This window comes from Capra hircus, chromosome 15 (genome assembly GCF_001704415.2).
Source record: "Capra hircus breed San Clemente chromosome 15, ASM170441v1, whole genome shotgun sequence".
Taxonomy (NCBI): domain Eukaryota; kingdom Metazoa; phylum Chordata; class Mammalia; order Artiodactyla; family Bovidae; genus Capra; species Capra hircus.
Window position 1 is genome coordinate 17,018,400 of NC_030822.1, and position 13,182 is coordinate 17,031,581.

General features: G+C 45.5%; 1 protein-coding gene across 3 annotated transcripts in view; it reads left to right on the forward strand.

Annotated features, from left to right (window-relative positions):
- The window catches only part of SLC1A2 (solute carrier family 1 member 2), a 159,202-nt gene that overhangs the window by 16,362 nt on the left and 129,658 nt on the right, over positions 1 to 13,182 (forward strand). Inside the window, exon 1 of one of the 3 annotated variants that reach the window (XM_013969795.2) lies at positions 193 to 484. The exons of 1 other annotated variant lie outside the window; for it this stretch is intronic. Coding sequence is in view for 1 of the 2 variants with exons in the window: in XM_013969794.2 (XP_013825248.1) it covers positions 835 to 962 (128 nt within the window). In the remaining variant the exon portion in view is untranslated. Of the gene's footprint in view, positions 1 to 192; positions 485 to 804; positions 963 to 13,182 lie in introns of those variants that run through there. One more of the 3 variants, XM_013969794.2, reaches the window with a different exon arrangement.

A 13,182-nucleotide genomic window follows, 5' to 3' on the forward strand; every position in this document is an offset into this window, starting at 1 on the left:
TTCCCTCTGAAGACCCTCAGTGGGTTTCCAGGATAGTAAGCTGCAGGTCTCCACACACAATCCCTATGTGTAAGTAATGGTTCAGCACACAAAATCTACCCAGTTTGTCCAGAAGGGGGCGCTGTGGGACCTCCTGCAGGCCAGCTGCAGGGCAAGGGTGGTTTTCCTGCTGCCCTGAATCGGGAGCCAGAGGGCACTTCCCTCCCCAGGCCAGCACCAGCTGCTGCCACGGGTTTTGAGAAGGGAGGCCCTGCCGCTTTGATTTGACTGTTTATATTCCAAGTGACCTGGAGTTGTTAAAATACCTGGGGACCAGAGCTCTGGAGCACAAGGCTATACCTGGGACAACAGGACTGAGGTTGAGAACAAGTTGCCAGCGGTCGCCATTGCCAGCCTGGTCCTGGGTCATCGTCCTAGTCCTCCTGGCTTCTCCCTGAGCATCACCGGGGGGCTTCGAGTGAGATTTGCTGGTTCCAGAGCCTGGGTAGGTCCAATCTGGTTTGGTCTGGGATCCTGGCAGACTTTTTAAAAGTGAAGGGGCAATCATGGGGAGGAAGAGAAGGCTTTTAATGAGAGAGGAAAAAGACGAGGGATTGAGAAGTACATTTCGAAAGCACTGGAAAGGCCCCAGAATAAACGTGGCGAGAGTGGAAGCCTAAAAGCGGATATTCCTCTCTTCCAAATGACTAACCAGCCACCCCAGAAGTCCAGCTTGTGTTCCAACCCAGTTGGAAGCAGGAAATCGAATTCAAACAGGTGTGAAAGCTCTGTGTTTTCGTTGCTGGGCTCACTCCCTTAGGAGGAGACCATAGCGGAAGGAGGAGGGCCTTAGCCATGTGTCCATATGCTGGTCGAAAGAGGACGTCGCTCTCCACCTTTGAGCTAAGCTGCCCAGGCCAGTCAGCAAGATGGAGGTCTTCCCGAGTTTTCAAGCAGCAGGAAAATCAGGCTTCTGCGCAGCTGTGAGTTTAGCATCTGGTCAAGGGGGCATTTAAAATTAACTTTTGAGTTTCTCATATCATAGAATCATAGGGTATTTATAGAATATATACATGAATACAGTCAAAAAGATCACTGGGGGGTGAGCTTTACTGCAAGAATTTCTGAGTCCTCCAAGAGAATCTTAAGATTATTTGAATTTATTGATTTTACACATAGAAACATAGGGAAGCAGAGCTGACTTCCTGGGCATGGGATGGGCAGCTACACAGGGCTCAGAAGGGACCTGTCCTTGGTTTAATGCTCTATAGTCACATTCTTGAAATTCTTAATAACAGAGTCCTGGGGTTTTAATTTTTGCACTAAGCCCCGCAAATCGCATGGCCAGTCCCGCAGGGAAGCCACACAGAAACAGGCCTGTATGGAATACTGCTGTTCATGGTGACATGAAGAGGATGATAACCTTGAGAATATCTGATCTCTTGCAGTACCCTAGACTGTTTCATAATGAGATACTTGGCATAAAGCAGTTTCTGGGACCCGTGTTGTAGTGGTTGGAAGGATTTTCTGTTGCACGGCTTCCTGACAGTAAAACTCCAGGGAAGTTAACTAGCCTCTCTGAGACTCAGTTTATTTATCTGTTAAATAGGGACAATATCACACACCAGATAGGTTTGGAAAGGATTAAGGCAGAATGTGAGCCTGGGACACAGATGCCACCTGTGATGATGATTGTTTTTCTTTATCTCGGAATAGCCTTTACTGTGTTGCTTTAAGCCTGGTGAACTTAGGTGGGGTTATCTGTCAATTTCTCTACTTTGCAAGTTAGGTTGCCAACACTCATACGCACGGCTGTGTGTTTGCTAATTCTTTCTTGAGAACCATAGTGATAAGATTAGAAAGTTGGTCCTAGACTTCTTTGATCTTATGGTGGTATTTGCACTAGTGATGGTTTGTTTGAAGGTTTTTCTCTTTCTGTGCTTTTAACCCTTGAACTATTTGTACTCATAACACACCTGACTCAAAACATGTGGTGCTTTTTCTACCACACTCTCCGATGCCAGCTGGGTGTCCTACCATTCAGTTCAGTTCTTACACCTTCTAGCTGGGAGTTAGCATCAGATCCCATAAGTTAAGGGTTCAGTCCCACGAGGATGCCCCACTGCAGATGCTGGTTGAAAGCCCAGGTTGTATTTTGATTGACAGGCTGGACATTCAGGGGGTTCCCATAACCCCCTCAATAGATTTGCTAATGTGCTGGAATGACCCACAGAACTCAGGGAAACACTTTAGTTTAGTTACGTTTCCAGAAAGTGAAAGTGAAAGTTGCTCAGTCGTGTCCGACTCTTTGCGACCCCAGGGACTATTCAGTCCATGGAATTCTCCAGGTCAGAATACTGGGGTGGATAGCCTTTCCCTTCTCCAGGGGATCTTCCCGACCCAGGAACTGAGCTGGGGTCTCCTGCATTGCAGGCGGATTCTTTACCAGCTGTGCTACCAGGGAAGCCCCCTGTGTATCCAAGTTTCTTGTAAAGAATACAATTCAAGAACAGCCAATGGACGAGATGATAGGCAAGGTATGGAGAAGGGGGTCTGGTCCCCTCTCTGGGCACACCTTGATGTGTTTACAACATGGAAGCTCTAGAAGCTTCCTTTAGAGATTTCTATGGGAGTTTCATGGTATCGGCATGATTGATGACACCACTGGCCGTTGGTTATTAACTCAATCTCCAGCTCCTTTCTCCTCCCCCAGGGTCCGGGTGGGAGGAGGGGCTGAAGTTTCCAGCCCTCTAATGCTTTGGTCTTACTGGTGACAGCCGCCAGCCTGAGCTGTCTTTGTGCTGCAGATGGCAAGAACTAAGTGTCCTTTCTGAGCTGCCTAGGGATAGATGATAGACCAAGCTGCTTCCAACTGCAAGGCATCATCTACATGCAGGCGCTGAGTGCCAGCGCTGCTTCTCCCGTTATTCACCTTCTTGTCTCGAGACCCAGCGCGGGCCGCTTCCCTGCTTCCTGCTGTGGTCATCTGGATTTTGTGCCCCAAGTCTAAGAAGGTGACATCTACCTAACAACCAAACAGGGAGAATCATCCCATTTGTCTTTATTATCCAGGCAGGTCAAAGTTAAGGTGTCAAGACCAAGTCATTCAGAGTTCTTGCTTTCCTCTCCTCTGTGACCTAGGAGATGTCTGTGGGGAGCTGAGTCTGTTGGACAGCTCTCGACTTCCTTAAGGCTAGAGGGGGTCCACGTGGGAAGGACGGGAGGTCAGGGAGCAGGGGGAGTAGAATGGCCAGGCTCAACGCCTGCGTGGATGGGATTGCGTCTTCCAGGCTGGTAAGAAGAGATGCAGCTGAAAATTTCTGTTTTGCAAGTAACTGCAGGCCGATCCAAATAAACTCACAAATGGAGTCTCTCAGCTGGTGGCCTAGCCGTGGGCAGGCTCCGCAGGGCTGGTGTCCCTGCTTCCTATCCAGGAGGCTCTGAATGGCCTCTCTTCTCATCCCATGTGTTTCAGAGCCCCGTGGAGCTGAGTAGGAGGCTAAGCTGCCGCTGCTTAGGGTAAGACTGCCTTTATTTAGATCTCTTAAGATTAGGTAACTCACATCATCTCCCTGAGGGAGAGGAAGGGGCATTGCCTTTTATTACCCTACAAACAGTGGACCCCAAATATCTATTTCAGTGGGCTTTACTTAACTCAGTGTGGAGTTGCTGTGAACTTAATATCCTCTGGATGACTCACCCAGGGTAGCACTTCAAGTTTGGGCTGTGTTTCCTTAGCCAAACTCGGCTCTTATTTTTGTTCAACCCTCTTCAAAAGAGAGAGTGGTCAAGGCATGCGAAATTTCCTTGGCAAGGAACGCTGAATCAGCTTCTATGTCACGATAAGGATAATAAGGTGTTTCTTCTTGTTGTCACCATGGACTCAGAATGTTCCAGAACATTTGGTTCAGCCCCCTCATTAGCCAGAAGTCCACAGTCCAACTGAGCAGAGAGACCTGGGTTTTAGTCCTTGCTCAGCTACTGGCTTCTGGACCAGAAATAGGTCCATTAAATCTCACAATACCCTGAGTACTGTGAGTTTGAAAGATTGAAAGGAAGAAGGAACTGGAAGTTGAAGACTGTCTCAGGCATATTCTAAGCTTTTCTTCTTCCCTCCTAGTGTGTGAGCTTTCGAAGGTGTATTGCTCTCTTCACCTGTGTTTGTCCCTTCACCTGGGGCCTCCGCTGGCTATTCTGGGGTCCCTGAGACCATTATTCCCCTGGATGATACTTCTCTGTCTGGAGGCTTGGTGGAAGGTGAGGTGGCAAAGCGAACCTTCCCTTAGCTCCCTTGCCCTTTAATTCCCCCAGAGCCTCTCACATACAAGGGGGTTGTGAATGTGTAGACTTTATTGAAGATATGAGAATATCCAGAGGGGATGATGATTTTTAAAAAGATAACTTTTATTAATTTAAAAGATTTTTAAAGACTATATTAAAATTTTTTAATATTATTTTTAATCTAAAAAATTAAAATTTTAAAATATTGTTTTTTAAACTATTATTTTCCAGCTGCAATGTCATGACCAGCGATTTAACTGCGCAGCAGAAATGAGACCCAGAGCTGTGTCTCTCCAAACCCTGGGGCCATTTGGCTCTGATCGTTTCCACTAACTAGATCAGAATCTGCAGGTTCGAATTTTCCTGGAATTCCATGCTGTTCTTTTCCGGTGGGATGGTGGCCCTCTAGCCGGTGAGCGGCGATTGAAGGTGTGGCCATGGGGTGAGCTCTCCAGGGTAGAAAGGAAGGGATCCGCCTGGCTGGCCTGGCCTGCCTTTTTCTGCTGAGTCACTCGGTGATTTTCTAGGCCAGAAAGTTCATGCCTTTGACTAATGTTAAGGGAATTTTAATATTTAATCAGGAGAATTAAATGAGCTATTTGCACATTTATGTAGTTGAAAAGCATTCTTTCGCTCCAGCAGGTTCAGGTGGTCAGATCTGCACACCCAGTGTGCAAGGGACAGACAGGCAGGTGGAGGGCGTCGTGGCAGGAATCTGGTGCCCGAGCAGTGTGCCGAGGCTTTGGAGACCCAGGAGCTGTGTCTCTGACCCCGCCACCCTTGGCTGAGGGCACGTTTGGGTACAGAGTGTGAATCTCAGCCTTCACCTGGACAGCATGAGCCAAGCAGGATGCCCCCACTGCCTGCGAGAGGGAGGTGGGGGAAAGAATCACAGCTGGGGGGCCTTGTACAAGGCAGGGGAGTTTATCTTTCAAGACTCCTGGGGTTAAGGTTGGGATTGTTCAGGAGCTGGGGATGGATTTGGTCGCAGAAAGGCAGTAAGCTTGCAAATTGCTGAGGACGGGAGGCCTCCATTGAACAAAGACGTCTTCTTCCTTCACATGTGAACTGGTGGATGCTGGCTCATGGTTATGAAAGGGGCTCAAATGTCTGGAGCCTCCTCTAGTCATTCCCACGAAATTAAAAGCTTGGAGATGGAGGAGGAAAATTGTGAAAGAAATGCACAGGATGATAAAGGGAGTCTGTATTCTCTCCTATATTTAAAAAACTTGAACATTTTTAGGCAAAGAATTCTTTAAAATGTCTTTTTAATATCTGCATGCCATTTTAAGATGCATATTCTAGTGACACCTATAATAATTTTCATTTGGTTATATTTCGTATATGGAGGAGGCCACAGATTACTAGAAATCAATCCTGAATATTCATTGGAAGGACTGATGCTGAAGCTGAAACTCCGATACTTTGGCCACCTGATGTGAAGAACAGACTCATTGGAAAAGACCCTAATGCTGGGAAAGATTGAAGGCAGGAGGAGAAGGGGATGACAGAGGATGAGATGATTGGATAGCATCACTAACTTGCTCGACATGAGTTTGAGCAAGCTCTGGGAGTTGGTGAAGGACAGGGAAGCCTGGCATACTGGAGTCCATGGGGTCGCAAAGTGTCAGAAATGACTGAGTGACAGAACTTAACAGATTACTCTAGAGAATGCTCAAAACTTGGAGAAAAGTGATTGATGGCTTTGTTCAAATTCGTGAAACATCCTTTGCATCTTGTCTGAATGCCTCTTCCCGATGACCAAATATTAATTTGATGAAAGGCTTAGCAGTGAATACCAGTTTGGGAATTACTTTTGCCATCTCTGCTCAGGACATTAAGATAGCAAAAAAGAATTGGAAGAAAGAATGCAGATGCTGTGGGTCACCTGCAGCCATCGGGCTTAAAGTGATCAGGGAAGGGACTCCTGTGTTAACTGCAGGATGGAGGCAATATCAGCATCTGGGCTGGCCTCTGCCTTCAGCATGGGAGCGTTAGAAGTTAGGCCAGTCTTCTGGAATATCACCTGGGCCTCTGGCTCAAGCTGTAGTGAAATAGGTGCTGTTCATTGATCTAATAGATGCATGTAGAGTGGCTGGCCCTCTGCTTTGGTGTTAAGGATGACCCTCTGTAGGGATTCCTTGGTGGCTCAGACAGTAAAGAGTCTGCCTGCAATGTGGGAGACCTGGGTTCGATCCCTGGGTTCGATCCCTGGGTTGGGAAGATCATGACAACCCCGGTTAGTATCTTGCCTGGAAAATCCCATGGACAGAGGAGCCTGGCAGGCTACAGTCCATGGGGTTGCAAAGAGGTGGACGCGATTGAGCGACTTCACTTTTCTGAGTCAGATACCGCTGTCTGATGGGGCCCAGCCCCCTGGCGCCTGGAGAGAATGCCTTTTGGTCTCCTGCTACCTGCTGTCCTCGCAGCCTGGCCAGAACCTTAGTGCAGGACCCCTGGCACCTAGAAGGAGCGAGAGGTGTTTGAGTATCAGACTGGTTATTTTCCTGATGAGCAACTTGGCTTCTTGGAGCGTCAGATTCCTCTTCTGTCCCTACTATAAAGTAGAGATAATAGCATCTACCTTGCAGGGCTGTAATGAAAGTCATCTGCCATTTGACTGGTCCTGCAACAAGTAGGTGCTTGGGAACAAAGGTGGCTGTTATAAAACATATTGCCAGGGCCTCCCTTCCGGCTCAGTGGTAAAGAAGCCGCCTGCCAGTGCGGGAGACACGAGTTTGATCCCTGGGTTGGGGAGGTCTCACATGCCTCGGAGCAACTAAGCCTGTGAGCCACAACTACTGAGCCCACGTGCCCTGGAGTCCATGCCCTGCAACAAGAGAAGCCGCTGCAGTGAGAAGGCTGCACGCTCCCAGGAAGAGTAGTCCCTGCTCACCACAGCTAGAGAAAAGCTCACACAGCAGCGAATACCCAGCACAGCCAAAAATAAATGATGAATACAGTAATGTAAAATATAAAACATTCCCAGGTAAGCGCAATAGTGCTTAAATCTCTCTGGAACACCTGAAACTGAGCCTTCAAAATGTATAAAACCTTTATTCAAAGTGTACTAATTTTACATTTATGCACATCCCCCTGGTGGCTCAGATGGTAAAGCGTCTGCCTACAATGCAGGAGACCCGGGTTCAATCCCTGGGTCAGGAAGATCTCGTGGAAAAGGAAATGGCAACCCACTCCAGTATTCTTGCCTGGAAAATCCCATGGACGGAGGAGCCTGGTAGGCTACAGTCCATGCGCACCTCATCACTGCCAAAAATCTGCCAGAAAAAGAGATATGAGGATGCCAGGCCTGGACGGATGCTGTGCTGGACTCAGGGCATCGCTTCCAGGTGGCTTTCCCAAGCCCTTCCACTGCCACCGAGAAGAGTCTGGAAACCCTGGAAGCCTTTATTTTGACAGGCAAAATCTGGGCCTTGGAGCTCGAGCTCTCTCACTTGTCTCACTCAACAAGCATAAATATTGTTTGACCCCTGGGCATTTCTTGTGCCCACTGTACGCAATAGTCTATATGCAATTGCCCAGCAGAATCCCTGCCCCAAAGCAGCAGAGGCTGGCTTCCTCTGCCCGCTGATAGTGACATCCCCCACCCTGGACACAGGGGGGCGCTGTGGCCCCACTTTTCCTCAAAAACAATTGAGCCGCTCCCCGGGTTTTCTGAGTGAGCCCTGAAGATCCTAGTCCTTTGTACTTACACGATTTCATTACTCTGTGTTTTCCTACGTGGAAATTAGTGGAAGGATGTCAGCGACCTAAAATTGCACACGCAGAAAATGTACATGACTTCTTCAACTAGGAAACCTCAAAACCTTGACAGCAACTGTGTTTTCATTGTAACAAATAAATATTCCATACACCTTGTGAGAATAGTCTTCAACACACACAGACACACACACACACACACACACACATATAAAATAGGACATTTATATGTGATTTTTATTTATTCGCCAAAATAGATATCACTCAGCTATCTCTTTTCTTTTTTTCACTTTATAATAGCCCCAGTGACTTTTTCAGTCTTTCCCACACTATTTTTTTTTTTCCCAAAATGACTTTATTTAGCTATCTGGGGCCATCAAATCTGAGGTGTGAAGCCCTGAAGTATTAGGGCTGACAATGAAAAAAGAGGCACCTTAATGAAAAGCCCTAACTGAAGTGAAGAGAAGCTTAAAATGATGGCATTTTGGTTATTCACAGAGCACCATCTGAGCAGTATTAATTTTCATGGTGGGTCAAAAGCTGCTCATTTTCCCTAGAACTAAAGGAATAGTTACAATCCTTACATTCCCTGAGAGGCCTTCTTCCATAAACCTGCCCCCACTTTCCTATGGACTGGTTGACAGTCTGATGGGCCAGTTCTCCAGGCACAAAGGTTGAGTTTAGTGCTATATCTAGCTAGGAAGGCATTGTTTGAGGGAGGGGAAGGTGCCTACAAGGTAGAAATGGTAGCCCAGGCCTGTTGTCATGCAGTCGCTGAATCGTGTCCGACTCTTTGAGACCCCATGGATCCAAGCACACCAGGCTTCCCTGTCCTCCACTGTCTCCCAGAATTTGCTCAAGTTCATGTCCATTGCGTCAGTGATGCCAGCCAACCATCTCATCCTCTGCCACCCCTTCTCCTTTTGCCTTCAATCTTTCCCATCATCCAGGTCTTTTCCAATGAGTTGGCTCTTTGCATCAGGTGGCCAAAGTATTGGAGCTTTAGCATCAGTCCTTCCAATGAATATTCAGTTGCTTTCCTTTAGAATTGACTGGTTTGATTTCCCTGCAGTCCCAGGGATCTTCAAAAGTCTTCGCCAGCACTGCATTTTGAAAGCACCAATTCTTCAGTGCTCAGCCTTTTTTATGGTCCAACTCTCAAATCCACACATGACTACTGGAAAAATCACAGTTTTGACTATATAGACCTTTGTCAAGCGATGTTGCTGCTTTTTAATACTCTGTCCAGCTTTGTCACAGCTTTTCTTCCAAGAAGCAAACATCTAATTTCATGGCTGCAGCCACGGCCCGTGGTGATCTAGGAGCCGAAGAAAAGAAAGTCTGTCACTGCCTCTTCTTGTCCCCTTCTTTTTGCTGTGAAGTGATGGGACCAGAGGCCATGATCTTAGTTTTTGAATGTTGAGTTTTAAGCCAGCGTTTCCACTCTCTTTCACCCTCATCAGACTAGCATGGGTTCACATCCCAGCTCTGTTTTTTCCTGCCCGGTTGAGGGATCTGGAGCCAGTTACTTAATTGCTTGGAATCTCTTTTGTAAAGTGTGGTAATGAAACTCCTCTTGCAGGACTGTCATTAGTATCAAGTCAAATAACATATATGTGTATGTATGTGTATGTGTGTGTGTGTGTGTGCATATGTACATTAACTGGCAGACAATAAGCATCTGATGCTCTTCTAGGGGTCAGCAAACTTTTTCTGCAAAGGATCAGGTGGTAAATATTTTAGACATGATGGACATGAGTTTGAGTAAGCTCTAGGAGTTGGTGATGAACAGGGAAGCCTGGCATGCTGCAGTCCATGGGGTCAGAAAGAGCTGGACACGACTGAGCGACTGAACTGAACTGAGGTCATACGCAGTCTGTGTGGCAACTCTTCACCAATACAGTATGTGAATGAAGCACAGAGGATGTGTTCCAATAAGGGTTTATCTACAAAAACAGATGGCGGGGTGGATTTGACATAAACAGTCGCTGCTGCTCTAGGTCAGCGCTGCCTGCTAGAACCTTAATATGAGCCTCCTCTTTAATATTAAATGTTCTCATAGCCACAGAAAGAAAAGAGGAACAGGTGACATTCGTTTTAGTAAAATATTTCATTTGCTTCAAATTATCCAAACTAGTTTTGCTTTCACATGCAATCGGCAGCAAACATCATTAATGAGGTATTTTCCTTTAATGTTTGGTGATATTTTTAAACGTCTGCTGTGTATTTTAAACTCACCGCCCCTCTTCTTTCATACTAGTCACATTTTGAGTGCTCCATCCCTACGCCGAACAGCACAGCTTTGGACAGTACTTCTCAAACTGCCATCATAACCATTTAGTGGGTCAAGAAATCCATTTGTTAGAAAAAAGTCAAATTAAGAAAATGAAATAGAGAAGGATAGAACCTGTCAGAGTGCATCCCATATTGAAAGGATACAGACTGTTTCCTGCAGATTTGTGTGTACTTGCCCATGTGTCCATGTGCGTGCATGTGTGTGTGTGTGATGCGTGTAAGTGTGTGCTGGGTCATGATGAGAAACATCAGATGTGTTTCTTCCTGTGGGCTGTTGTCAAACATGCTTGATGTTCACTATTTTACACACTGTAGTCAAGCTTTTTTTTGTTTTTTTTTTTTTAAACGTAGGCTGAGATGTTTAGTTTCTTCCTCACTTAGGCTGTGCAGGCACTGTGCCAAGAGCTTTGTGTTGACCACATCACTGGTGTAGAACCAGTCGAACTAGTTACCAAGTGTCATGCCAACCCTTTCAAAAGCACAAATCAAAATTCTCAACTTTAAACTTGACTATCGCTGTACTTAATTTCTAAGACTCCTCCTTTTACAGATAGTAAGCTGAAACCCGGAGTGGTGCTATGCATAATCAAGATCCCAAACATGAGCCGTGTCTTGGGTTAACAGTGAGACAGTCTGTGTGCCCAGCTTGGGGACAGCTCCTGTCTCACGTGATGGGGCTCCACCTGTGCACGTGGATGGGAGCCGGGCCAGCTCACCCAGTGACTTAAGTGTCACGAGTCCCTGAGGCTTGAAACTTCGGGATTTATGAAACACAGGTTAAAGGGATGTTGCTTAAAAGTATTTCCTTCTTCTACACGTTTTTCTGAGCAACGACCCAAAAGTGAAGTAAGTTCCTGCTCTGCAGTCAAACAGCTCAGCTTTTATCTTTCTATAATAGTATGTCTAATATTTTTCAGAAGGGAGTGGAGAAGAGCATGTTGTTCTGTCTGGCTCCTAATTGCATAAAAGTTGAAGATAGGAAACTGATGAAACTCGTTTTCCCTTCTTCTCTTTAGTTGTGTGATGAAAGATATTTTAAATAGTGTGTGTAGTAAAAATTATTTAAGGTCCATTTTCCTGAAGTATAGTCTTAGTTTATCCCACTCTCAGTTGGGTTCATTTTCTTCTTTTCCCACAGGACTGGTGTGTAGACACAGTACAGACTTTGGATTCAGGTTGACTTGGGCACAGATCCTGCCTACATGACTTCTAGGCTGTGAGGCTTAGCCATGGTCTCTAAGACTCAGCTTCTTGACCTATAAAATAGGGATAATAATTTTGGCCTTATAAGTTTGTGGTAAAGATTAGTTGGGGAAATATATGTTAAGATAAAAAAAACTTTGTGTGAAAAAATTCTTTTACATATGAAATTTCCATAGGAATATGTTTTCATAATAATAGAGCCGAGTATATTTTTTCACTTCCTCTTCCTTCCAGGAGGGTGCAGTAGAGAGCCAAGAAATGTTTTTGTGGCATTTATTTTAATGTCCTGATTATTTAATGACTTAGAGACTGCATTTTAAGGTATCTTTTCTCCACCTGTTCACATTTCATTCTCACATATAGACAGTTTCCGTCAGGAATTCAACATTTGAGAAGAAGTGGTCTTATGTTTTAGATCCTTGAAACAACAAATAAGGGCGGTCAGCTGTCGCCATGACAACCAAACCCTCTCCAGTCAGCTATCCAGAGTGAATTATTGAAGAGCTCTGTCCAGAGGGTCGTTCTAAGGGGAAGGGTACACGGCTCTAATAGTGAGAGACGGTTGCAGTGCTGGAAAGTGGGGTGTGGGCTTGCTTTCTTACTTCATCCACAGGGAAAGACTCAGATGAGCCAACCATTTGCACGTGATCCTCTTCAGTGGCTAAAGAGTCGGTTTTCCCAGAATTTCCAGGTCGCTTAAAAGACTGAGTGTCTCTCTGAGTCACTTTTTCAGAAGCAGGATGTGTAAACGAGCACTTTCTCTCATTCCCGGAAAGAGTTGACCTGATCCTGCTCAGATAATCCTTCCTATAATGAAGACGTCTGTCTGCAGTGACTGGTCGATCAGAAACAAGTTGTTACACCAGCTCCAGGAGAGGATGGAGGAGGCTGCTGGACGACGAGGAAGTCAGAAAGTGTAGGTTTGCAACTTATTGAGATATAGATGGCTGTCCTCATTTTTATTTTAAAGTAAGAAATGCCACGTGTTATAGTCATAGATAACCTCAGACAAAGTAATATTAAAGCAACTTACTTAAATGTTCTGAGCCTCAGTTTCCACATAGGTGATATAGGTTTCCCCAGATCTTTTAGGGGCGGTTGTGAGGATAAATGCATAGAAAATGTAGAGCAAAGTCCTGGCACACAGTAAGCTCTCAGTGTGCTAATTGTTGCGCTTAAAATGGTTGATTCATATGCTGCACATCATTATTTCCCTAACGTTGTTGAATCTCTTGAAATCTATTAAGATATTCAAAATAAAACATCTTAAAGGTGACTTTATTTGCATTTTCAAAAATAAGAATTGGTTTCCTTTGTTTTTCTTTCAGAAGAAAATGCTTGAACCTGCCATCCAAATAATAACATTCTGATGGCTTTTCTTCAGCATTGAGTTTTGCTTTATGCTCACATCTTTGAATTTCATTGCAATGGTATCTGAGGTTGTCAGTGTCTGAAAGTATATAGAAAATATATGCATTTTTAAAAGACATGTTCCTTTTTGTGTGAGTGTGTGCACACTCAGTCATGTCCTACTCTTTGTGACCCCTGGACTGTAGCCCGCCAGGCTCCTCTGCCCATGGAATTTTCCTTTCCTGACACAGTAGAAGAGTGAGAGATGATAGGGCAAGACAGGCCTAAGAATTTAGGTATCCTATTGAAGAGAAAAACCTGGTGATATGGTAAAAGCACGGCAAGGAACATGGT